General features: G+C 45.5%; 2 protein-coding genes across 2 annotated transcripts in view; one reads left to right on the top strand and one right to left on the bottom strand.

The window, feature by feature from the left end:
* The window catches only part of PPIB (peptidylprolyl isomerase B), a 106,500-nt gene that overhangs the window by 25,204 nt on the left and 57,249 nt on the right, over positions 1 to 24,047 (top strand). The gene's annotated exons all lie outside the window — the stretch shown is intronic.
* Positions 1,365 to 22,770, bottom strand: SNX1 (sorting nexin 1). Its single transcript, XM_083413105.1, has 15 exons — positions 22,517 to 22,770; positions 19,267 to 19,369; positions 18,119 to 18,255; positions 16,837 to 16,903; positions 14,079 to 14,122; positions 12,445 to 12,586; positions 11,692 to 11,770; positions 9,935 to 10,010; positions 7,056 to 7,169; positions 6,694 to 6,787; positions 5,470 to 5,675; positions 3,996 to 4,139; positions 3,593 to 3,673; positions 2,255 to 2,326; positions 1,365 to 1,797 (listed from the first exon to the last, which is right to left on the bottom strand). The coding sequence occupies exons 1-15, from the start codon at positions 22,634 to 22,636 to the stop codon at positions 1,747 to 1,749; spliced, it is 1,530 nt and encodes a 509-aa protein (XP_083269231.1). The 5' UTR covers positions 22,637 to 22,770; the 3' UTR covers positions 1,365 to 1,746.

Here is a 24,047-nt window from a genome sequence, read left to right as displayed (position 1 = left end):
GGACTTTCAGGTTCCTCTTTAATATCAGTTGATATTTAGTTTGCAGAGACTTCTAGCCCCAGCTTATTAGAACTGAAAGCAGAAGGCAGATAAAAATGCATACAAGGCTTTTAAGGGCATGGTTGTGGTCCAGCTAATTTTGAATCTTTAGCACCAATGTCTCAGAGTGGGGGAGAACAAAAATCAAAGCAAGGGCTCTGAGCAGGCAAGAAATCAAGTGTTTTCAGCTTAACTAAAAACTACAGAGCATTAGCAAGCACCAGGCAGTGTTTGGCTGCTAGTATTTAAATCAGGTTTTTCCAAGGATGATGAAAGACTGGCCAGCAATCTTCTCTTCCCCACCTGCAAATCAAGGGAATCTAGGAAGCTGCATTCAAACAGAGTCAAGACCATAGGGCTAGCTCAGTAATGTCTACACTGACTGGCAGCAAATCTCTAAAGAGGACATTCCCAGCCTTACCCGGAGATGTTACTGGGGATGGAACCAGGGGACCGTCTGCATGCAAGGTATCTGTTTTGCCACTGAACTATGGCTCTTCCCCAAAGCGCCAGGATTAATAATAATAATAATAATAATAAATTTTATTTATATCCTGCCCTCCCCAGCCGAAGCCGGGCTCAGGGCGGCTAACAACACTAAAATAGTGCAACATTATAAAAACATTATAAAAATTAATTAAAATCAAAATTGATGGCAACCATAAACTAAAGTTTTGTAAAGATTGCCAAAGGAGGGAGTCAGGCTGCACCCTGACCAAAAGCCTGGTGGTGGAACAGCTCTGTCTTGCAGGCCCTGCGGAAAGATGTTAAGTCCTGCAGGGCCCTTGTCTCTTGTGACAGAGTGTTCCAGCAGATCGGAGCCACGGCCGAAAAAGCCCTGGCTCTAGTTGAGGCCAGCCTAATCTCTCTGTGGCCTGGGACCTTCAAGATGTTTTTATTTGAAGACCGTAAGTTCCTCTGTGGGGCATATCAGGAGATTGATTGAAACAGTGAGCCTCTCAAAACAAGCTGCTCAGGCAGAAGCAGCTCTTGCGCTAGAAGTGCATGCAAGGTTTGGAGAGTTTGCAACCTGGGATAAAATGAGGTTGGTGGATACAGAGAAAAGGGGAAAGTGTAGGTAGACTGAAAAGTACGTAAGGCTGAATATTCACAATTCACACACACTATCGACAAAGCACGAGTCATTTGAAGGCTCCTGCCAGCTCCTGCTGCAGAATGCCTGGGGTTTGCTTGTGGCACCAAGCGACAGGCAGATTCTGGCAGATGATTGCTTTCCCCAGAACACAGCTATTCAGTCGATAGTAACATTTGTTCCATTGCACCTCCTTGCCAGGAGCTACCACAATGCAGAAATAAGAAACAGATTAGCCCTGATTTTAAGTTTTATTACATAGTCGTCATGGCACCACAGGAGTCACAGGAAGCATTCCTGGGCCCAATACCAAAGTCCAAAAAATACACAATAACCCCTGCCCATTCTCCGCTCCCTACAGCGGGTCTTGGCTTGTTAAGCAGGGGACTAGTCTCTTCAATAGGAAAATATATATATGTGTGTGTGTTTGTGTGTGTGTATATATATATGAACCTAAATGAAAAAATATACAGTTAGAAGAAGAGTTACTAGCTGGGGAAACTGCTGCTTTGCTTGTGGAGTCTATCAGCTCTGCAGGATCCATCTGAAAGGCCAAGAGGTATAATGTAGTAAAGGCAGAATCAGTCCAGGTTGCATGAGTTTGCTTGGCCTGGTTAGGAGATGGCCTTTGCCTCCGGTAGGAATGCATCCCAGTACTTCACAAACTGCACAGGACACAAGAAAGAGGAGGAAATGTCAGCAAAGGAAAACAGAACTGCTCATCTGAAAGTATCTAGTAACGCCACCCCCTTTTACCACCCACTGAAGGGCTTTGTTTCCTTCCTTAATTTTTTTAAGTGAGTAATCAACATGGCCCTGCAAGCTGCTGGGACATCTTTCTTTAGGCAAGAACATACAGCTGTGCTCTGCCTTGTGTAATACACAGGAGAGAGTCTCTATTGAAGGGCCACAGGGCAGCTATGCTTTGTGGTCCACTAGGTTTCGTTCTCATATGGGACCCCACTGGCATTATGCACTGGATAGGAGCAAAAGCAGGGCAACTCTAACGAGACAGATGAGCATTTCACTGGGTTGCGTTGTTCTGCAAGGTGTCTCCTGGGATAAATAGCCAGCAAATGATGAAAGTCAAGGGAAGATGTACATGGCTGATTGCTCCCTCACCTGTTGCTGCGAATGTAACAGCGTCTCCAGGTATTTGGTCACATGAGTTTTGAAATCTTTTGTTTTCTCTTTCTGTAGACAAAGGATGTAAAAGTATAATAATAATGAAGACTTAACCATCCCAACAGGAGGTTGTAGCAAGTCTCTTATGAGACATCAGGCACTAGGATTTGGCTTGATACTAAGGCATCCTGCTTTGGTAGACAGCTACATGCCCAATAATAATAATAATAAAGCTTTGCCTATTGATGCCACAAAATCAATCAACCACAGAAATTACCGTATTTTTTGCTCTATAAGACTCACTTTTTCCCTCCTAAAAAGTAAGGGGAAATGTGTGCGCGTCTTATGGAGCGAATGCAGGCTGCGCAGCTATCCCAGAATCCAGAACAGCAAGAGGGATTGCTGCTTTCACCTCTTGCTGTTCTGGCTTCTGAGATTCAGAATATTTTTTTTTCTTGTTTTCCTCCTCCAAAAACTAGGTGCGTCTTGTGGTCTGGTGCGTCTTATAGAGCGAAAAATACGGTATCTTACTGCAATGGAACAGTGATAACTGTTTTGAACAGCAGGAACAGGCAGGCATACGGTTTGCAGATCTACCTGATTTCCAGCCAAAACCTTGCACCAAAGGCAGGTGTGCAATAGCAATTAGATAAGGAGGCAGATATGTACTTATAACTACCAGGGTGCCTGCAGAGGAACTGGTTTTTAGTACTAGTACTGAAGCTCAGGACTTACACTGCAGCATCCACACCAGCTTCTCCCCAAAGCAGTGCTGTTCTTTTAAAGCAGCCCAATCTAGAAAAAGGCTTTTTGCTGTTGCTCCTGCTAAACTTACACCAGAAACCTTGGCTGACCTACTGCAGAATCACCAAAAGATCCAACAATAGATTCACATCTAGCTGCTGCCCACTCCTATTGCAGTTTTGCCCAGCAAAATCAAGCCAACAGGTCTGTTTCGTGCTAGATTCTGAAGCCACCTAAATACCTGCAGCCCAGTCTCACAAGCTATCACAGGAAGACTGACCAGCATTTCCTGGAGCGGCTTTGCAATGGAAACTGAAACCTCCATGTTAAAGCATTCAGTCATATCCAAATCTTTAGCTTTCCTTGACACAGAGACTACCAACTACTGCGTATCTGGTTTAGGGCAAAGTTTATCAAATTAAGGGCAGTGAAAGCAGCATCCAAGTCAAACCTAGTTATGAGACCTCTCAACTTCCCCCACCCAGCAATATCTCAGTTCAGAGTGGTAAGAAACCAGTTCCCCGGTCTGCCAGCGCCGTGTTAAACTGTCAAGCTAAAGGGGTTCCAATGCGCTTAATGCAAGTTCTATACCTCAAACCGCAACACCTCCTTCCGCAGAACTGCAGATATTCGTTCAAAGTCTCGCTCATATTGCGTCACACGAGATTCCCACTGCAGAAACGTGAAAAGGACAGATTGTCATGATGCAGAAGTGTGTGTGTACATCTTCATTACACACAACCTGCCACTACACAACACCCTAGAACAGACATGTAAGCAGATATATAAAGATAAGGCTTTTGTTAAAACCATCGGGTTTCCCCACTAACTGGAGGGGCTCATCTCAGAAAGAACCATGCCGTCTCTCCTTGCTTACAGATGAAGATTTGGTTCAAATAACCCTTCTGGGTTCCTCGGGGCTTATTAGGATAGGGAGACACACACCAACAGGGATGGAGAGAGGAGACCTGTCAGGTTTGGGTGTCCCTCTCACCTCTGAGATCTCCTCTTTGGCTTGCTGAAGCTTGTCGGGTTTGTTGGCCCACAGCAGCCGAGCCTCCGTTTCTCGTTTCTTCTGCAGCATGATCTGGGCATCCTGCCAGCGTTGCCAGGTCTTCATCCGCTGGTCAAAGGCACCCTGTTGGCAGGGAAGGGCACACCTTCAGAACGAGTCTCTCCTCCACCAGGCAACACCACACACAACAATAGGTTAAATCAGAGCATCAAAAGACCCTCCAACGTATGGTACAATTCTGAGACAATGGCTGGCTGTAAATGCTGCATCTTCAGTGGAATGTAAGAAATGGCCTTGGGAGGCTGGTAACTCAAATGAAAACACATTGAAAAGGAAAGAATTGAGTTTGCATATAAATTAAAATGGAAAAGAAGAGTTTCTGTGGGAATGACTGTGCAAGCAGGTAGAGGACAGTAACTTTCAGGGATAAGAAAATGCAGTTACATGAAAATTAGAAAGAAAAATGAAAGATTTAAATTACTATAACCTCACTTGTTGTTATCTGATATACTTTTGTTTTATCTGTATGCAGGAGTCGGTAATGGGACAGCTGATGGTTGAGAAATTTGCTAAAAAAAGGATGTTAATTAGAGATAAATCTGGAAAACAAGCAGCATTTAAAAGGGGAAATAATAGAAATATCTGAGAGAATGGGAAGCCAGTTTTTGGGAAAAATGTGTTTTTGTTGGGTCTCTGGACCGTAATAAAGGTTGATGATGATGATTAGTTTTAATTTGGCACTGTTTTGTTATAAATTTGAAAAATAAAAATAAAAATTGGTACCTCCCTCCACCTCCAACACATGTTGTGGACAGAGGAACAGCAGGATGAGACCTGGGTGTTCCACAGTCATCAATGCCAGAATAGCAGAGAGTTGTTGGTTTGATTACCCACAGACTCATTGCTATTCTGGAATCTGAATTAAGGGATCATGGGAATGGCTAGAGACAATTTAAAATGCCCTTGTCTAATGTTAGCTCGCTGAACAGCCCAGTCAAGAACAGTAGCATTGCAAAGGCAGCTAATTAATTAATTCACAGTAACAATAATTTCTTATTTATACCCCACCCACCTGGCTGGGTTTTCCCAGCCACTTTGGGTGGCTCCCAACATAATATTAAAAATAGAATCAACCATTAAAGACTTCCCTAAACAGGGCTGCCTTCAAATGTCTTCTAAAAGTCAGATAGTTGTTTATTTCTTTGACATCTGACGGAAGGGCGTTCCACAGGGCAGGTGTCGCTACCGAGAAGGCCCTCTGCCTGGTTCTAACTTGTGTACAGCGACACACCTGGGTTTATTCAGAGCACAGACTTATTGTTTGTATCTCAAGATTCTGGGGCCAGGCCTGGAAGCATTCTGAATGCAGCAGGCCTGGGGCTCTCAAGCCCATGACAGGGAACACAGGCATTACACATCAACACATTTAAGCTTCTTGCCAAGGCATTCTCACCCTCACAACAGAAAGAAGGCGAATGTAGTCACTCAGGAGCTCAGCCAGGAGGAAGAAGTCACTGTTGGCCTGTTCTTGGTGCAGCTGTTCAATTTTCTCTTCCACCTCAGCCAGCTGGGAGAGCGCCCGGGACATGGCGGTGTTGTCCTCTGAACTCCCCAGCATGGCTAAACTCTTGGCAAACTGACCCGTATTCATTGACAGTTCTGGTGGGTGGAACAGAAAGCATTAAGCGCAGCAGTGAGAAACGTGAGAAACTAAGCCAGCCAAAGATCACCGTTGGAGATGCAGCAATTGGTTACACAATCCACTGGCTTGCACCTCACCGTTTGGTATTTTGGGATGTGCTGCAGCTGGAGACTGAAGATGCTACAGAAAGTAAGCACCTGGATTACAGTTTGCCACATGTTATGCCAATAATTGCATGTTGCCATTTGCCACGTGGCAGCCTCCCATGGCCCTGGAAGCTCTTTGCCTTCAGTAGCTATTACCCATCAATGCCATGCAGCCCCTGGAAGGTTGCCCAGAAGGGAATGTGCACGAATGTGCCCAGCCCTGATTTGCAGCATGCTCAAGATGCTGCACAGAGATCTATAGAAGTCTTGCATAGTTTTTCAGCTTTACAAAGCAGGTGCCAGGAGCGAGCCCACAGTAATCACACCATGCAAGATGGAGTTAACTCTTTATTAGCAAAAAGATGATCTGCACAAACTTGGCGGAGCGTCAGGCCTCACGAGCACAGCAGTTCATCCCTGGTAGATTTTGCCCTATGGTCAGTTGCAGAGACTGAAAGCCCCCACCTCTTCACGGCTGCCTAGGTGCCCTCCTCTCCAGGGTTTCCCCCAAGCAATCGGAGACTGTGCCTGTGTGAATCCAACCTCTCCTCTGCCCTTTTCCGGCCTCTTCTGGTTCTAGGAGATGGGGGGGAAGCTTGTTGCAGCAGGAGGGGGAGACACCTGTGACTCTTCATGAGCCTGACTCATCTCTGCCTCCTGGCCTCCCTCCTCCCTGCTCCAGCTTCTGCCTCTGATTCTGGACTGCTCTCTGCCACAGACTTTCAGGCTCACCACATCCTGTTACCTCTTCTCAGTCTTCTTCCCTCTGACCATTCATTATTGTCCCACCACCACTCCCTGGACTTTGAGCCTTCTCTGCTTGGTGGTTCCCCAACTGGTTCCTCCCACCTGCGCCCAACCAGTCCATGACAACGACTTGTGATGTTACCTTTCCTGTGATTAACTAGCAGTTCTACAACAGCATGTAGCTTCCGCAGGCGCTGCTCCTCACATTCCACCTCCTGAAGCTTCTCTTCAAACCACTGAAAGAGGTAAAACCACCAAGGTCTCATTTTAAGGGAAGTCAATGCGATATCCAGCTAGGCCTGGAAACACCAGTGTGGTGCCCTCCAGATGCTGTCAAACTGCCATGAGCCCCAGTTAGCATGGTATACTCGGGGATGGTGCAAGTTGTGGTCCGCCAACATCTGGAAGCCGCCATGTTGGCAACCCCTGAGATAGGTATTCACTTCCACAAACACTCCCCAAAGAAATACATTTATGTCAAACATACAGCTGTTAAAAACTTACAATGTCCGACTCATTCATCTTGATGGTCATTTTGCTGACGGCATCAGTAGCTCTGTTGAACATCTTCAGAAGTCCAGCTCCACTCAGGGTCTGAGTGCCAACTGCTCGTGGCAACTATGGGGAGAGTAAAGCCTGATCATCTACAGCAGGGGTCAGCCACCTTTTTCAGCCGTGGGCCGGTCCACTGTCCCTCAGACCTTGTGGAGGGCCGGACTACTGTATTTTTTGCGCCATAGGGCGCACCGGACCATAGGACGCACCTAGTTTTTAGAGGGGGAAATAAAGGGGGGAAAATCTCCCCCCCCCAGCCCCAAAGAGCAGCGTACAGCCTGTGCGCAACCTCTCCTTCCGGAGCGGTTGTGCACGGGTATGTCACAGGCCAAGCCAAGACATCAAGCGGGATGGATCCTGCTCGCTGTTTTGGCTTCCTCTTTAACCCAGTGCAACCTCTCCCTGCTGGGAGAGGCTGCGCAGGGCTATGGCACAAGCCTCTTTAGCCCCGTGCAGCCTCTCCCTGCCAGAGGGGTTGCACGCGGCTATCCCTGAAGCCTTCCGAGCACAGTGCAAATTCCCACTGCGCTCCTCAGGCTTCGGGTTCCTTTTGCTGAAGCCAGGAGAGAAAGACTCTCCTGGCTTCAGCGAAAGGAACCTAAAGCCTCCAGAACGCAGCGGGAACTTGCGCTGCACTCCGAAGGCCTTCAGGCAACTATCCCTGATGCCTGGAGAGTGAGAGAGGTCGGTGCGCACCGACGCCTCTCGCTCTCCAGGCTTCAGCGAAAGCAACGGGAAGCCTCCGGAGCGCGGAGGGAGCGCTCCCTCTGCGCTTCGGAGGCTTAGCATTGCTATTGCTGAAGCCAAGGAGCCTGCATTCGCTCCATAGGACGCACACACATTTCCCCTCAATTTTTGGAGGGGAAAGACTGCATCCTATAGAGCGAAAAATACGGTATATTTTTTTTGGTGTTCTCTTCCAATTTCATTATAGCTGGGCCCAACAGCTGAGAAGGCCTCTCAGAGTACAAGGCATCAAGACCTCATCTGATCCAATCACCTGCTAAAGATTAGCATCCTCCTCCAATAAGGCTGCTCAGTGAACAACCCAGTAACAATAATAGTAATAGTAATTGCTTGTACCCCATCCATCTCACTGGGTTGACCCAGCCACTCTGGGTGGCTTCTAACAGAGTAAAAAAGAACACAAAATACGTTAAAAGATTCCCAATACAGGGCTGCCTTCAGATGTCTATGGGTATATTTGTTTATCTGTTTGACATCTGATGGGAGGGCATTCTATAGGGTGGGTGCCACTACTGAAAAGGCCCTCTGCCTGGTTCCCTGTAACTTCACTTCTTGCATTGATGGAACCTCCAGAAAGCCCTTGGAGCTGGACCTCAGTTTCCAGGCTGAATGATGGAGCGGTGATGCTCCTTCAGGTATATAGGTAAACACCAAGTGGCCCAGAAGCCTTTGGGAAAAAAGTAAAACCAGTAGACCTAATTCTAAATTATGCTTCTGGAGCTTCTAGGAATACAAGCCCATGACTTGGAAGCAATGGAGGGATATTGTTACAGTCCCATTCCTAGAACACATTCCAAGTGTTCCCTGAACATACGGGTACTTATTTATGATTTGTGAACTGTGTATAGCGACTAGAACTTGCTTGCTTTCTTTTTTTTAAAAAGGAGAACATGATAAAACTAGGCAACTTTTGTGGTGAGAATTCACCACAAAACCACACATTGACTGGAAAGCCAAATTTCACACCAGAACCAGTGAGCAAGGAAAGCAGAAACAAGCCGTGATGCCTCAGCACGAAACCAGAGGATTGAAACTAGGCCTATTTGCTGAGAGGTTGGTTACAACTACAGAGAGCAAAAAGAGAAGAAGCTGTGGCCATGCTATGCATTGAAGTGCCTAATATTAGCCCTAGTAAAGGTAAAGGGACCCCTGATCATTAGGTCCAATCACGGACAACGCTGGGGTTGCGGCGCTCATCTTGCTTTATTGGCCAAGGGAGCCAGCATACAGCATGTGGCCAGCATGACCAAGCTGCTTCTGGCAAACCAGAGCAGCGCACAGAAACGCCGTTTACCTTCCCGCCAGAGCGGTACCTATTTATCTACTTGCACTTTGATGTGCTTTCAAACTGCTAGGTTGGCAGGAGCAGGGACCAAGCAACGGGAGCTCACCCTGTCGTGGGATTCGAACCACCGACCTTCTGATCAGCAAGCCCTAGGCTCCGTGGTTTAACCCACAGCACCACCCGCGTCCCATATTAGCCCTGCACAACTGCAAAAGGAGAAAGTTAACTCAGTTAGCTCCATTCATTTCAATGGCTCTGCTCCAAGTAAACTTTGCTGAATACCACCCAAAGAATACTGACAAAAAAGAATCACAAGGCTTGCATAAGGAAGGGACCTCAAGAGCTTAGGGCTGGAGCACAAGACTATTAAAAAAAACAACAATGTCTCCTAAGTGTTATACGCATCTAGTAATCCCTATGCCATCAGAAACTCCTCAGCCCCACTCCAGGAAGAACAGTCTGAAGTGGCATGGAGTAAGTCCCAGTCAATCTGTATCGGGTGTCACATGTCGCTCACTAAATTGCTGCAAGACTGAGTGGCCCAAGAGCAGCTGACCAGAGGGAGAACACATAAGTGGTTTCTCTGTTTTGACAGAAGCTGGGACAAGAGGTTTGTGCCTTTCTGCCTCCTCTGCAGCTCACCAATGTGTCCGAGAGTACAAGTTCGTTCCGACTGAGAACATCTACAAAATGAATTCCTCAAGAGTTTTACCAAATAAACCATGTTAGATAAATAAACCGTGCAGAAACGCTTTGCAGACAAGTGTTGTGCACTCAGGTACGGCAGCAAACCAACCTCATCTTTTTCCAAGAATTCCCTGACATCTGGGTCCTGCAGCATGGTTGGATGGTTGACCGTTCTTTGAAGATACCTGTGGGAGAGGAAAGTATGAGGCCAGGCTCCCTTCATTTAGCATTTATTTTTTAAAAAGGGGGCGGGGAATGCACATTGACATCACAACATTCAGGACAATTGGAATGTGTGGAATTGGCATTTTGCTGGGATCCAGCAAAGGGAGGAGGGTGTAGAATGTGTGGTGGCAGCTGTTAATGGAGAAGGAGACTTGAATGACAGGGATGTTTAGGTTGGCATGATGGGCAAGATGCCTGTTTCAGCTTGAAGACGGCAAGCAGCGGGATTCTGGGTTTAGAATCAGGTGATGGAGTCGAGCTGTGTGCTTGCTCTTGGCGGAGGAGACTGGGAGAGCAGAAATGCTGGTGAAAGCACTGCATCAGGCAAGATGTGCAAGGGTGACATTTTGGAGCTGGATTTCAGAAGCCAAGCTCTAGGCATCTCCACTCCCAACATCAAGAGAGGTAACTTATTCAGGGAAAGACTATGGGGTGCAGCCTCTGCAAAACTGCTGGCTAGCAGGTTTGCTCTCCAACTCATCTGAGAGGCACACTCCTAGATAAGGAAAGGTAACAGAGCAAAACATGTGATGTCTTAAAGGAAGGTGACCCTTTTGCAGTCTGCATCACTGATAGCAAAAGTGTTACAAAGCAGAACAAGAACTGGAATGGTGCCTGGTTCCTCTCTCACTTCCCTATCCAATGAGAGATACCTGAACCTGCTTTCGATTTTAATTATCTTTGCCAGCCCCTGTTTTTATCATAATTTAACTTCAGCTAGTAGGATCATGCTAGAAGAGGCTTGTTTGTTTGTAAAGGTATGGTTACAGAGAATGTTTTATAACTGATGGAAATTCACAGGATGGTGACCCTGAGGAATTTTAAGAAAAAGCATGCCTTGTTAAAATCAGCTTGAAAGCAAAGGAGATACTTTCTTTATTAGGTTGAAGTCAGAGGATTTCTTCTCAGAAGTCAAGAACAAAAAGGAGGCTGCGTTTTGTATTATGAATTATTTCAGGCACTTCTTCCAAAGCTTTCAATATTTGCTCCTCTGACAACACAAAGGAGAAGGGTTAAAGCTCTATGGCTGCCTTCCCCAACCTGGTGGCCCTCCAGATATTTTGGGTGGCAACTTCCATCACCCCCACCTAGGCATATGGCTAGGAAGGCTCAGAGCGATCTCTGCTTGGGACTTTGGAGAGCTGATCCATTCAGAGAATACTGGAGGGACCAATGAGCTCACTCCATATATGGCAGTTTTTCCTCAGTAAAGAGTTTTACAGTGGTGCCTCGCAAGACGAAAAGAATCCATTCCGCGAGTCTCTTCGTCTAGCGGTTTTTTCGTCTTGCGAAGCAAGCCCATTAGCGGATTAGCGCTATTAGCGGTTTAGCGGCTATTAACGGCTTAAGGGATTAGCGGATTAGCTGCTAAAAGGCTATTAGCAGCTTAGTGCCTTAGAAAAAGGGGGTGGGGAGCGAAAAAAACCCGCAAGAATCGCAAGACATTTTCGTCTTGCGAAGCAAGCCCATAGAGAAATTCGTCCTGCGAAGCGCATTGAAAAACGGAAAACCCTTTCGTCTAGCGGGTTTTCCGTCTTGCGGGGCACCACTGTACATAGCAGAGTAGTCCAAGTGAACATCTTACTGTGGCCTTTGACAACCATCAACTACAGCAGACAGTTACATGCATGGAGTGATTACCTTTCCAAGGCAGCTCGACGTTTTTCTAGGAATTCTGTGGAGGAAGAATCTTCTTTCCCAACTTTTACTTTGGTCATTCCTGGAACAAGGAGGAAGCGATATGGTCAGCTGTACCTGTGCTGCACCTTCAGCTTGTTCTCGCGGTGGCTTTAATAGGACAAACATGTCTTCGGTGCAGCACCTGAGCACCCATGTGAAGAAAACTGCTCTCCACTCTGCAAGCACTGTGCGCAACTGGCTCCAACAGTGCTTGCAGAGCAAGTCAAAGAGCCAGAAAGGCATTATGACAACAGCACAGGTCACATGAACACTGTGTGTCCAGAAGGGCATTGCTCTCTATAGAAAGCCACAACATTCTGTGTAGAGCCCAAAGGCAGAAGTGCTACAAGAGGCTGAGAGAGGCACATGGAGTATTGGAGCAGAGTAGTAGAGAACTGCAAACTGAAGCAGGCAGTGAAACTTCACCAGTATCAGAGATGCAATATTAGGAAGGAAGTCAGGTATTCCTTATGTGTTTATCGCTCTCTGCAAAACAAAGAGCAACCAACAATTACACGCACAAGGACAAGGTGGGCTGATGATGCTTTCTTGTTGCACAGTGTTATGCTTTTAAAAGTCCATTGTTTTAAGTGTTAATAACCTTGGAAAGGTTAAGATCACAGTATCAAGGGCACCTCAATTACAACGATGCACTGAAAACAGAGAACAGAGGTCTGCAGAGTTGTTGCTGGCAGAGCGACTGACCAACCTCACCTATCAAACTCTTCTCAGGAGGTGGGGGGACGATGAATCCATTTTGTGCGTGCTTCTCTGATAGCTTCTCATACAAGCCCAGGAAGTCGCTGAATCTCCTCTTCACAGAGAACTGCTTATTCCTGAACATTGGCAAAGTGGTCTGAGGAGGACACAATGACATCACGTTAACATGGAGCATCCTGTATCAAGTTATATCTTACAAACACAAGCATGTGCATAGAGATGCTTTGCTTGCAGAATTCTTGAAGCTATAAAAATAAACTATTCTTTGCCACTGCTGCGCTGCCACCACACACACTTTTTTTTTAAAAGAACTGAAAAACACACAACATTGGCAAGCATGAATTTTACATGCTGCAGTCCTTTGACTGCTTACCTGGGAGTAAACTGCTTTGAAGACAAGAGGACTGAACTCTGAGTAAAACATACTTAGGATTGTACCGTAAGAATATGAAAGGCACTACATATAGTAAAGGTAATGAACACTTCACATTATTAATTATATATTTCTTGATTTTTTTACTCAGACAAAATGACAATGATGGAGATGAAACTGTTGCTCTCCAGAGGTTCCCAGGCATGGTCAGGATACAATAATTCTACTGAGATAAGGCTGTGACCTGGTTTAAGCCACTTTGCTTGCCTTTGAGTATACCATATGAAACTGTCCTCCACCCCAGAAAACTTGTAAAAATGGTTTGCCATGCAGCATGAAGAAGTTATGTTCAGAAGCAAAGACTCTCATGAAACTCTTTGGATCCTGCCCAGTATATGTTTACTCATTTGCAGGAACAGGGGAAACACAGGTTGATAACAGAAACCACCAGTACTGTGGCTGGGCTGCAAAAGGATGAGCAGATTTAACTCACCAACTCCTTGTCTTTTAACTGATCAACTAAACTGAGTACATGAGATGTGCATGTGACTAAAGATCCCAGAGCGGACGCTTCGAGATATTCATGGAAAATATTAAGAAAAGCTTTCTGTTAGGAGCTTCCCTCTTACTGAGATTTACCCAGAACCAAGTGAGCATAAAAAAGTCCTTTAACTCTCAGCTCCAGAAATTTAAGTTGGCCTTAGCTGAGCAAAGCAAAGCTGTAGTTGAACAATCTGCTGGTGTAACTAGGTATTTAAGTTCTATTTCTTAGCTATTAACTGGAATGTTGTCATGCTGAAGAAGAGACTTGTGTAAGAGGTTGCACACCCCTATTAAAATAGTTTCCAATCATGCAAAAATATTTTTATTATTATTAAGAAGTTCAGTTTTTCTATATCATGCTTTGATGTGTGTGTCTGGGGGTTTGGGTTGGGGTGAGGAGAAGACCTTTCCTCTGAACTTTTTGATGCATCTTTGATGCATTTTTGTATTTTCCTTCAGAATGTACTCTCTGGAAGCCACAGGACTCCTCTGCTGCTTCCCTGTAAGGCCAGCACCAAACAATATAGGAAGGGAAATGACCGTGCTACCCTAAGAAAAGAAACTGGTGTGTAATCAGTCGATTAAAAAGTGCATTGACTATGCAAGGTTTGCAGTGCAATACCAATGGAAAGGCAATTTAAGCAGAAAGCCAACTGAAAGGAACTTTGCATTGATTGGACTTGGTGCTACCAAGAAAGAGTGTAAGACATACCTGTGTTGACACCTTGTAGGCCACATAGGCATTCATACCATCTCCTATGGAAAGGAGGAGAAAGGAAGGAAAAATTCAGTTGTCTCTAGCAAACTGCCATACTGAAGCTGTGGGGATGCCTCCTCCTAGTGGGCTCTTGATAAACTGATTAACGGAGGCTGTTGCCCAGGATAGCTAAAGAATCTCTGCTGATTGTTTGAGGGTCATGCCACGAATTGCAAACTAGCTTTGATCTTATCACATGGCTGTGGATTAGCCTGTGTACCTTACGCAAGGTTCTTAGTGCAATCGTGGTGTTTACATGTGCTCAAAGCACATTTGAAGCATACTGAACTCCACACCATTTCAAGGCATGAAGTGACCTCGAGAAATTAAGAATCAGGGTTGTTTTTTTGGGGGGGGCAGGGTTGGAAAAAGCTGTAATAGGCAGTGTAGCCCAGTATCCACCTTCCCAGAAGTCCTGCTTAACTCCCAAATGGCTTGTGCTATTCTACTGGGTGAGACCCTAGAATTTTGCTTTTTAGAAAACTGTCAGGAAGACAATCCTCCAATATTAAATTCAACATTACCTGCAACAACTCACACTTCCACAATGGCTGGGCAACTATATTTCAGCCTAGCAAGGTGACACAATTTACCTGAAGCTGAACGTAAACTTACCAAATTAGCAAGTATAGAAAAAGGGGTGTGAAGCTAAAAATGGCAGGAAGTGAAAAGTTATAAGCACTAAACAATGAATCAATTTAAAAGTGAGATAGTTAAGCAATAGCTCTGGCCGAGAAGTTTCCGGGCAGCAGAGTGAATCACAAGCTGAGCCATGTGATGTTATAACAAAGGCATGCAGAATTCTGGGCTGCATCTCATGTTTCCTATATCAAAAACATTTGGAATTCAATAGGCTACTGCTGGAATAATATGTGCATCAGCTGATTTTGTTGTGGAGTGTGTGTGTGTGGGGGGGGGGGGTAGCGAACCATAGAAGACTCCAGAAACAAGTTTGCAATGAAGGTTTTAGAAAAGCATGGTAGTTTGTAATACTGTAAATAAAGTTTACTAAAACAGAGTGTTAGATCTGGTAAGCAAGCAAAGACGAAAACAGTTAACCGGTCAAGGATGAAACATTCTGAACATTTCCCATTTCACTGAATAAATAAGCCCCACTTGAGTATTTTTCCATCTTGCTAGTCACCCCCCATGTATGGAGGTGGTTCAGATGATCCTTCAGAGGTCTCCTTCAGCTATCCAACCATACAAGCTACAGGATGCTGACAGCTGAAGCTTACACAATAGTGGCTCCTCAGTGGTGCCAAGTACTGTCTCTACTTCCTACAAAGATGAGCCTAACATAATAATTAGTGACTTGTTATACTGCTAGGATCTGGGCGAGCTCTGCACATCTGCCCCAGGCTGAACAATTAAGTGGCTGTTATGGCACTGAAGGCATTTTTTTTTTAAAGAACACACACAGGATGCTGGCCAAAGAATCCCTTCACTGCACATGGCTTGCTTTTCAGAGCATAGAAAGTCTAAAAGCAAGTAGCATAAATAGATACAGAATTCTTTTTGCAGAATCCTTTCCAGTAATAAAACCTGCAGGATCTGTGCAGCTGCAGTAAAATATATGTGCCAAATTATCTATTATGCGAAATAGCTGCACCTCAGCTGGTCTTGAAATATTCCTCTCCAAGAAGTCAACTCCTGGTGTTGCTGGGTGAAAATGGTGCACATGCTTTGAATGCCAGTAAATTGGAAGTTGGCTGTATTAAGTCAGGACCTCAGAGAATGGTTGTGTGCATTCAGCCAACAGCTGCAAGGAAGGTGCAAGCCAGCACACTGTACATTGTACATTTGAATTTTAAGGTTCCTGTACACCAGCGCCCAACAAACTGCTGTCTCACATTTAAGTGGCATTTTTGGGAATTCGGGCACAAGAGTAGCTGAAGTGCAGGTATTGTTTTAGGCAAGCTCTTGTATTCAGGGCCCAAGTTGCTTTTTAAAGCACAAAGCCTTTTAAAAATGTTGAGCAGTTTAAAGAGCACCACAGAAATTCAGGAGTGAGAGGGATGATGCTGAAAAACTGCTGTACTGCTGCTTCACATAGAGCTGTGCATCAGTCAAAAGCCTCTATAGAATCAGATTAAAAACTAAATATTCAGGTTATTAATTGCTCAACAGACACAAAGTGTAACTTAAAAGGATCATCTGTTGCTTGGAAAATAAGCTTGAAGCAATGACTTCAGCACCTGCAGTAACAGAACACAATTGCCTTAAGCTTCTGGTCAAGAACACAATATATGAGACCACCCAGCTTCAGAATGGGCATCTTATTACAGAATGTACAGCCTTATTACACTTGAACATATACAAGTTAAGAAACCCGGGTGATTTATGCTGCTAATAGCCAACTATCACCCACAATGGCACAGAAGGGGAGTGGGAAGTTAACACAGCAATTTATGCAGTTTTTCCCTTGACAGTACTATTCTATCACATTTTTGGCAACAGGAAAAACTTCAGAAACAAGAAGCTTTTGCAGAATCTTGAACTGCTGTTCTATGCAAGAAGCGAGAGCAAAGTATTGAAGCTGATCCATAACAGTAAGTGATGGGGGTTGACAGTTCAATCAGTGCCGTTCTGAGCTCCACCACCGAAAGCAGAACTTTATTACTAGCCTTCCTCAGTCCGGAAGGCAAAACACATACCCATGCAGCTTTCCCCTTTAATTATGTCAAGTAATTTCCATTTCATAGTGACTCACCAATTTTCTCAGGATCACTCACTTCCACTGAAAGTTCAAATTTGTCTTCCTGTTCCTCTTCTTCCAACTGTAAGAGAAGTACATTCAAGTCAGTTAACCCAGGGACTTCTGTCAGGACGTGTATCAGGCACAACATAATATTCAGATTTGTGTGTGTATTAAATATTGTGTGAATATTAAAAGAGTTAGGGGGTAGATTAAAGGCTCCAGCATGTAGAGCTCATTCATGTTCAATACATAAAAACATAATTTCTAACATAGTACCACAGCTCTGTAAGTATCCTCTCCAAAAGCATTCCTATAGCACTTACTGTTTCCTAAAAAATTGTCTCCTAAAAAACTCCTTTTTGTAAGTTTTTTTTCAATTTGTCAGGTTCAATAGGGTTCCCCCCACCCCAAATATTTATATATAATTGACAAAATAGTAAATGTTGTAAGCTTTAAAGTTGCAAGGCAGGATATATGTACAGTGGTACCTCGGGTTACATACGCTTCAGGTTGCATACGCTTCAGGTTACAGACTCCGCTAACCCAGAAATATTACCTCGGGTTAAGAACTTTGCTTCAGGATAAGAACAGAAATCGTGCTCCGGCAGCGCGGCAGCAGTGGGAGGCCCCATTAGCTAAAGTGGTGCTTCAGGTTAAGAACAGTTTCAGGTTAAGAACAGACCTCCAGAATGAATTAAGTTCTTAACCCGAGGTACCACTGTATTTTAAATATTACCTGTTAGATGTGGGTATGAAATTAGCTTAGGGATGTAGCAGGCTATTCACAATAGTCACCAAGATTCACCCTTCCCAGGTGAATATACAATATATAACTGACTATATAACTAGACATATAGTCAGTTATATATTGTAAATTCACCTGGGAAGGGTGAATCTTGGAGGGATGCGGGTGGCGCTGTGGGTAAAACCTCAGTGCCTAGGGCTTGCCGATCGCATGGTCGGCGGTTCGAATCCCTGCGGCGGGGTGAGCTCCCGTCTTTCAGTCCCAGCTCCTGCCCACCTAGCAGTTCAAAAGCACCCTTAAGTGCAAGTAGATAAATAGGTACCGCTTTATAGCGGGAAGGTAAATGGCGTTTCCGTGTGCTGCGCTGGTGCTGGCTCGCCAGAGCAGCTTCGTCACGCTGACCACGTGACCCGGAAGTGTCTCTGGACAGCGCTGGCCCCCGGCCTCTTAAGTGAGATAGGTGCACAACCCTAGAGTCGGACACGACTGGCCCGTACGGGCAAGGGTACCTTTACCTTTATATGACTAGACAATCACAGAAACACTTACCTCCTCATAGGTTTTTGACTGTGGCTTAGAAGGCAAATTTGCTGTTTTCTCTAAAGAAGGGACAGGGCTGATCACAGTAGCCATCTCTTTCTTCTGGTTGTTTTGTGTGCTATCAAGAGACAATTCTACAGTGGCATCTGAAAGTGGATAAGATTTATAACTGGGGGCAGAGAACCGGAATAGTTTAGGAATCAGGAAAGATGTTGAGTTTGGGAACTTTCATGTTTCAAGTATAGTTTAGTACAAAGACTTGAGGGTCTGCTAATTTCACTTCCTTTAATTAACCAAAACACAGAGCGGCTACTAGCCTGGGCATAAGCACTCCTTGGAGAACATGCAATTATCATAAAACTGTCCTAATTTGAACATGTAGAATTACCAGAATTAGAAATACCATACATTTGTTCCAACTAGCTTTCAGCTAGTTAAATACTCTACCTGGTTTTAAATCTCCAATGATCCTCCTTGGCTCAGATTTACGTGTCTAATATTATCACCATCTAATATTATCTACTTAGCATTCATATAAATGTTCATACAAATGTTCAAGTGCACTATGCTGTAAGTCTTACAACCATGTAAGATAACTCTGTATTATTACTTCCCACCCACCCCATGTTGCAGATGAGGGCACGGAGGCTGAGATCACCTCCTTGAGCTTGTGGTAAAAGCAAAATTAAAACTGGAGACTTCTTGATCTGTAGTGCCACTACAGCGCAACTTTTGAGCTCATGTCCAGAGATTTTCTATAGGAGAGATCTAAAGCCCCATTTCTGCAAAAGGGTTAACAGCAAAAGACTGCTGTAACTGCTACATGGGTTTTAGCAGAAGAATATCAGCAGACAGGCTTGCTTGCAAAGTCAAGGTGTTTGTTTCTAGCAACTTTGTAACACCTTAACACAAAGCACCTCTTCTCCTGTGCAACTGGAGAATCCACAGCAGTGCATGCTTTCTTAAGAACTTACACTATCCAGTGGCGTAGTGTGGGTTGTCAGCACCCGGGGCAAGGCAAGTAATTTGCGCCCCCTAACCCGTGGATTTGCGCCCCCTAACCCTAACCCCCAGATGTTGCGCCCGGTGCGGCCGGCCCCCCCCTGCACCCCCCACGCTACGCCACTGACACCATCACACCTGGTAAGAAGACATACCTGCGAATAGGTCCTGATCATCCTGTTCCTCCTGAACACCATTTTCTGCGGAGGTAGTTCTTACTGGTACAGGCGACTCTTTCTTAGGCGACATTGGCTTGCTCTAAGAAGAACAGATAACAGTTATTATACATGTTACAAAGTTAAATCTGTTATTGAAGTATATGCCTGAAAAAATACATTGCATGCCTTCAGCCACATGGATGCCATGTGTTTCACAAAACTCTGCCATCTTTACCAAAGGTACACTTATTTTGCAAACCCATTGTTTTTCAAACCCTTATTTCTTTTTAAAAAAACCTTCCCATTTCAGTACATTAAGTATGTTTCTTCTCAGCAGCTATGAAGAATAAAAGTAAAAAAAAAGCTTCTTTGGGGTGGAATTAATAATGCATACATTGGTGCATTTTACACTATTCTGTCATTGTCGTGCTGGCTTATAAAGGCCCACTGTTTCCCAACAGCTTTCTGAAGACACAATGCTCTGGTATCTGGAGACAGCACGGACACTGTTTGCACGGCTGAGTTGCTAATTTCAAAATAAATAAATAAAATAGCAGCATGAACGGGGTCACAGACCCAAGAGGCACCATGGACAGAGCTGTTGAGGCTAGAAGTCAGACTCTTTGTTGCCAGAGCAATGAGCTGCAGGAGCAAGGCTTGCTGACGACAAACAAATCCTTGGAAGGCTTCAGCCCCCGGCAGCTCTGCCAGAGCCATACTGCTTCAGAAGAAGTTCTTATGTGTTATGCGCTCCCTGAAGTTCTAAGTTGCAGAAACTTGATTGGAAGTTTGAGGCTGCAAGTTTCCGCACTCTTTTATTCTGTATGAAAAGGCACCGCTCATGGCAACAGTTAAATAAGGCTGTATTGTTCCCCAAAATACAGTGTTGTGAGCCTTAGTCCATTCTTCTGCTTTGGTACTTGCATTTCTGTATCAGTAAGAGCTAGAAATATGGTACTGTAGGGGGCGGGGAATTAGATCAGAAGTAGATATACTATTATCCATGGAGAATTCTTAGAAAGTTACCAATACTGAGCAGAGTAAAGCTGGCCTTTCCAACAGCTCTAGTCATTTTGGTGAAGTTTTGCAAGTTTTGCATGATTTCTACAGAGATTGAGCAACTTCCGGCATCATGCTTACTGATTCTTTCCAGTCAATTGGTGCCACAGAGTTCTTCCTCATCCCCTTACCAGGAATCTGAATTTCAAGTTCATCTCCTTTTATGTGGGTATTTCAAAACCATTCACTTTTTAGGTTTTGCAGTTTATCCCACAGACTGTTACCTGAAAGAAACATTTCTTTCTGGAAACATAAGACCTGGTAAACATTGACTAACTATGACTCTTAGCCAATTAGCTGCATCTAGATAAGATAGGACATCCACTGCAAAAAAGGGGCTCCACAAGCAGAATTCTATGCCCTGTTTGCAGTTTACAAGTTCCCTTCACATTAACTTAAGTTTGGTAGCAGTAATCTTCTAAAAAAGGAATCAGGATAGGACAATTTTGCTAAAAACTTAATTGCACCAAACTTTCCCCATCACATCAATTATATTCCATCACACGATGAACATCCCCAGGACTGGTCAAAGGATGGTTGAATGAATATGGGCACAGTTTTTTGCATGCAGTAAGAAAGGCTTTTCAGGATGTTGTTGATAAGAACAGGTAAAAATTGTCATTATCAGCAACAGTAAGAATGTGAATCAGTAGATTAAAGTTATCCTCCTTTTGAGGACAGTAGATTAAAGTTATCCTCCTTTTGAGCAATTAAACATAAAGTAAATTCAAGTCCTTTCAGACTAATGGAGAGGATAACTGTTCAGTGGAAAACATACCACTGACTCAGGATGCAAAAGTGGCAGACGAGTGTTTAAAGACTAATCAGGTGTATGACCTAGTATTCCGGCAGAAGTGTAACATAAAACAAGCCTCAAAGTAAACAAAATTCATTTTAAGACAAGCAGTAGCAGCAACTCTTAGGAAGAATACAAAATATATGCACTTATGCAGCATGGGATTTAGAGAGCCTCCTATGAAGTCTTATTAGCAAAGAAAGGCTGTGAAACAGAGAAAAGATAATAGTTTAAGTAGCTACAGAGAGGTAACATATTAGGCTGCTGCTTTAATGCAATGGACAAAACTGGGAATTAATAATAATAATTTATTTATACCCCGCCCTCCCCAGGCTCAGGGCGGTTGAATTGAAACCTAGACCTGAGCTCAACCCAAGTCTAGAACTTTGATCAAACAGTCAACACCAGTGGGACCTCCAGCCATCCAAAAGAGGGGGCAAAGATGATTTTATGTTCTAGATGTAAACTGCTTCCAAGCCTCCACCATGCAACAGATTCGTAACATAAGCCCAAGATTTGATTTCCCATCACCATATCCTTACAATCAATCTGCAGCATTCTGAGAGGAAGCCATGCCCACTCTATTGCAGGAAAACCAATAATGAACCTTGTGGCACTTTAAATGCCACCAGGTTTATCATAACACATCTTCAAGTAACAGAGTACAGGAAGACTGCATAAATGGGCTACCCTCGGAAGGCAGGTGCCTATACAGGAAGGGGGAGGGGAAATGGGTAAGATATTCGCCATTTAGCCCTTCCAGCACCACATGCATGATTCTTTATGGAATTCGTACACCATCTTTCACTGGAAGGTCACAGAACACAAAAGCACAACACAAAATGCACGACGAAAACAACACAAGCAGACCAACCGCACCTTCCCACTCCCATGCACGGAAAGATACACCCACACCCTTGCTGAACAACTTCGTGGAAACTAAAGAAGTGGGCAGCCCGTTTCCGAAAGCTTGCACTGCCATTAAGTTTGCAATCCTACACACACAATTTCTCATTATATATATATATATATATGCATTTCAATGAGTTTACAGTCATTTTAACATTTCGAAACTTGACTCCCTCCCCCTCCCTCTTTCTGCGGTTCCTTAAATTTATTTTTAATATTTTCTGCTCCACACACACACACACAATTTCCGGGGTAGCAAACCCCCACCGAACCCTGCGAGGCTCCGCTTCGAGCGAGACGATGCACCGGCGCATCGGACCCGCCGTGGCCCCTCCTCGCCCTTGGCCAAGTCCGCAGAAACTTCTCAAGGCAGCGCTGAGGGGAAGGAGGAGGAGGAGGAGGGCGACTGACAAGGCGGGGGTTCTGGTGGGGGTCCCAGCAGGAGGAGGGAGGGAGGGCACCCCCCCCGAGGAAGCCACTCACGGAGCTGCCGGTGAAAATGTCCTCCCCGTCCGAGTCGCTGCCCGCCTCCGGGACGCCCGCAGGCTCCGCCGCGGGGAAAGGCGGAGGCAGCCGGTCCACAGGGGAGCCTCCCGACGCCATGTCGCCGCCGCCGCCACCCGCGGAGGCCACTTCCGGCTCCCGCACAGCCCCGCCGGAAGCGGCAACAGGCGGCTTATGGGGAGAGGGGAGCCCGCGGCGGCGCCAGGACGAGGGGGCGGGGCCTCGGAGAGGAAAAAGGGGCGGAGCCGGAGCCGCCCCTGGGAAAGAGTGAGGAGGGGGGAAGGAGAGGGGGACGGAGGTGGGCAGCCAATCAGGGCGGGGGAGCGAGGAGCAGGGCGTGGCCTCTTGGCATCCTCCTAGTCCACGCCTCGCTTGGCTTCTCGTCCAGTGGAATTGAGCGGGGGGCTTACTCCCGAGTAGACGCATGCCTGGGGCTGGGCATCCGGCTCCGCCTTGCTTTTCCAAGGAGCGCAAGGCGGCCTATTACGCGGCTTTCTTGAGGCAATGTGGGGTGGCGAGACCCGCAGGGGCAACAGAACCTGCCTCTTCCGTCATGTAGGGGTTGCCACCTGGTTCTGGCAAAATACAGGACAAGGTGGGGCGGTTAGGGGGTGATTCACCCCACCCCACCCCACCCCACCAAGCAGGACATTACACTCTAACGGGATGGCCCCTCCCGAATTTGTTACATGCACACACAAACTTAAAATGGTAAAGGGACCCCTGACCGTTAGGTCCAGTCGCGGACGACTATGGGGTTGCGCCCTCATCTTGCTTTATTGGCCGAGGGAGCCGGCATACAGCATGTGGCCCGCATGACCAAGCCGCTTCTGGCGAACCAGAGCAGCGCACGGAAACGCCATTTACCTTCCCACCGGAGTGGTACCTATTTATCTACTTGCACTTGACGTGCTTTCGAACTGCTAAATTGGCAGGAGCAGGGACCGAGCAACGGGAGCTCACAGTGTCACGGGGATTCGAACCGGCGACCTTCTGATCGGCAAGCCCTAGGTTCTGTGGTTTAGACCACAGCACCACCAACGTCCCCTACACAAAAACTTATGAATGTGCCAATTTGTCTGTGCTTTGCTACTTTGTATAATGCACGTAGGGGCTGTGGGGGCTTCAGACCCCACAATAAAATATTTGAGGGGGCCACTCCCACCCAGTTAATAGGCATTCCCATTCAAATAGTGTGTGCACTGCATCATGTGACCAATTATCCAGGGGTAGGGCTTACCTGAGCCCCTACAGTATTTTATTCAAGTTGGCACTCATGATAATGCACACTGTATGTTATCTATTGGATTTATATCCCTCACCCAAAGGTGGCATACATGGTTCCATTTAATCCCAACAACATTGCTACTTGTGTTGTTGAGATTAAATGGAGTAATTGAGTAATTGTTGGAGATGCGGAGACTCAGGAACATTCTTCCATATGTGGTGGATATGTAGGAAAATACAGGTATTCTGGGAGAGTATACATGCAGAACTGCAAAAAATGCTA

Source organism: Podarcis tiliguerta (assembly GCF_965153285.1).
Source record: "Podarcis tiliguerta genome assembly, chromosome: 14".
Taxonomy (NCBI): Eukaryota; Metazoa; Chordata; class Lepidosauria; order Squamata; family Lacertidae; genus Podarcis; species Podarcis tiliguerta.
Note: the sequence above shows the minus strand (reverse complement) of the source record. Positions and strands in the feature narration are given on the sequence as shown.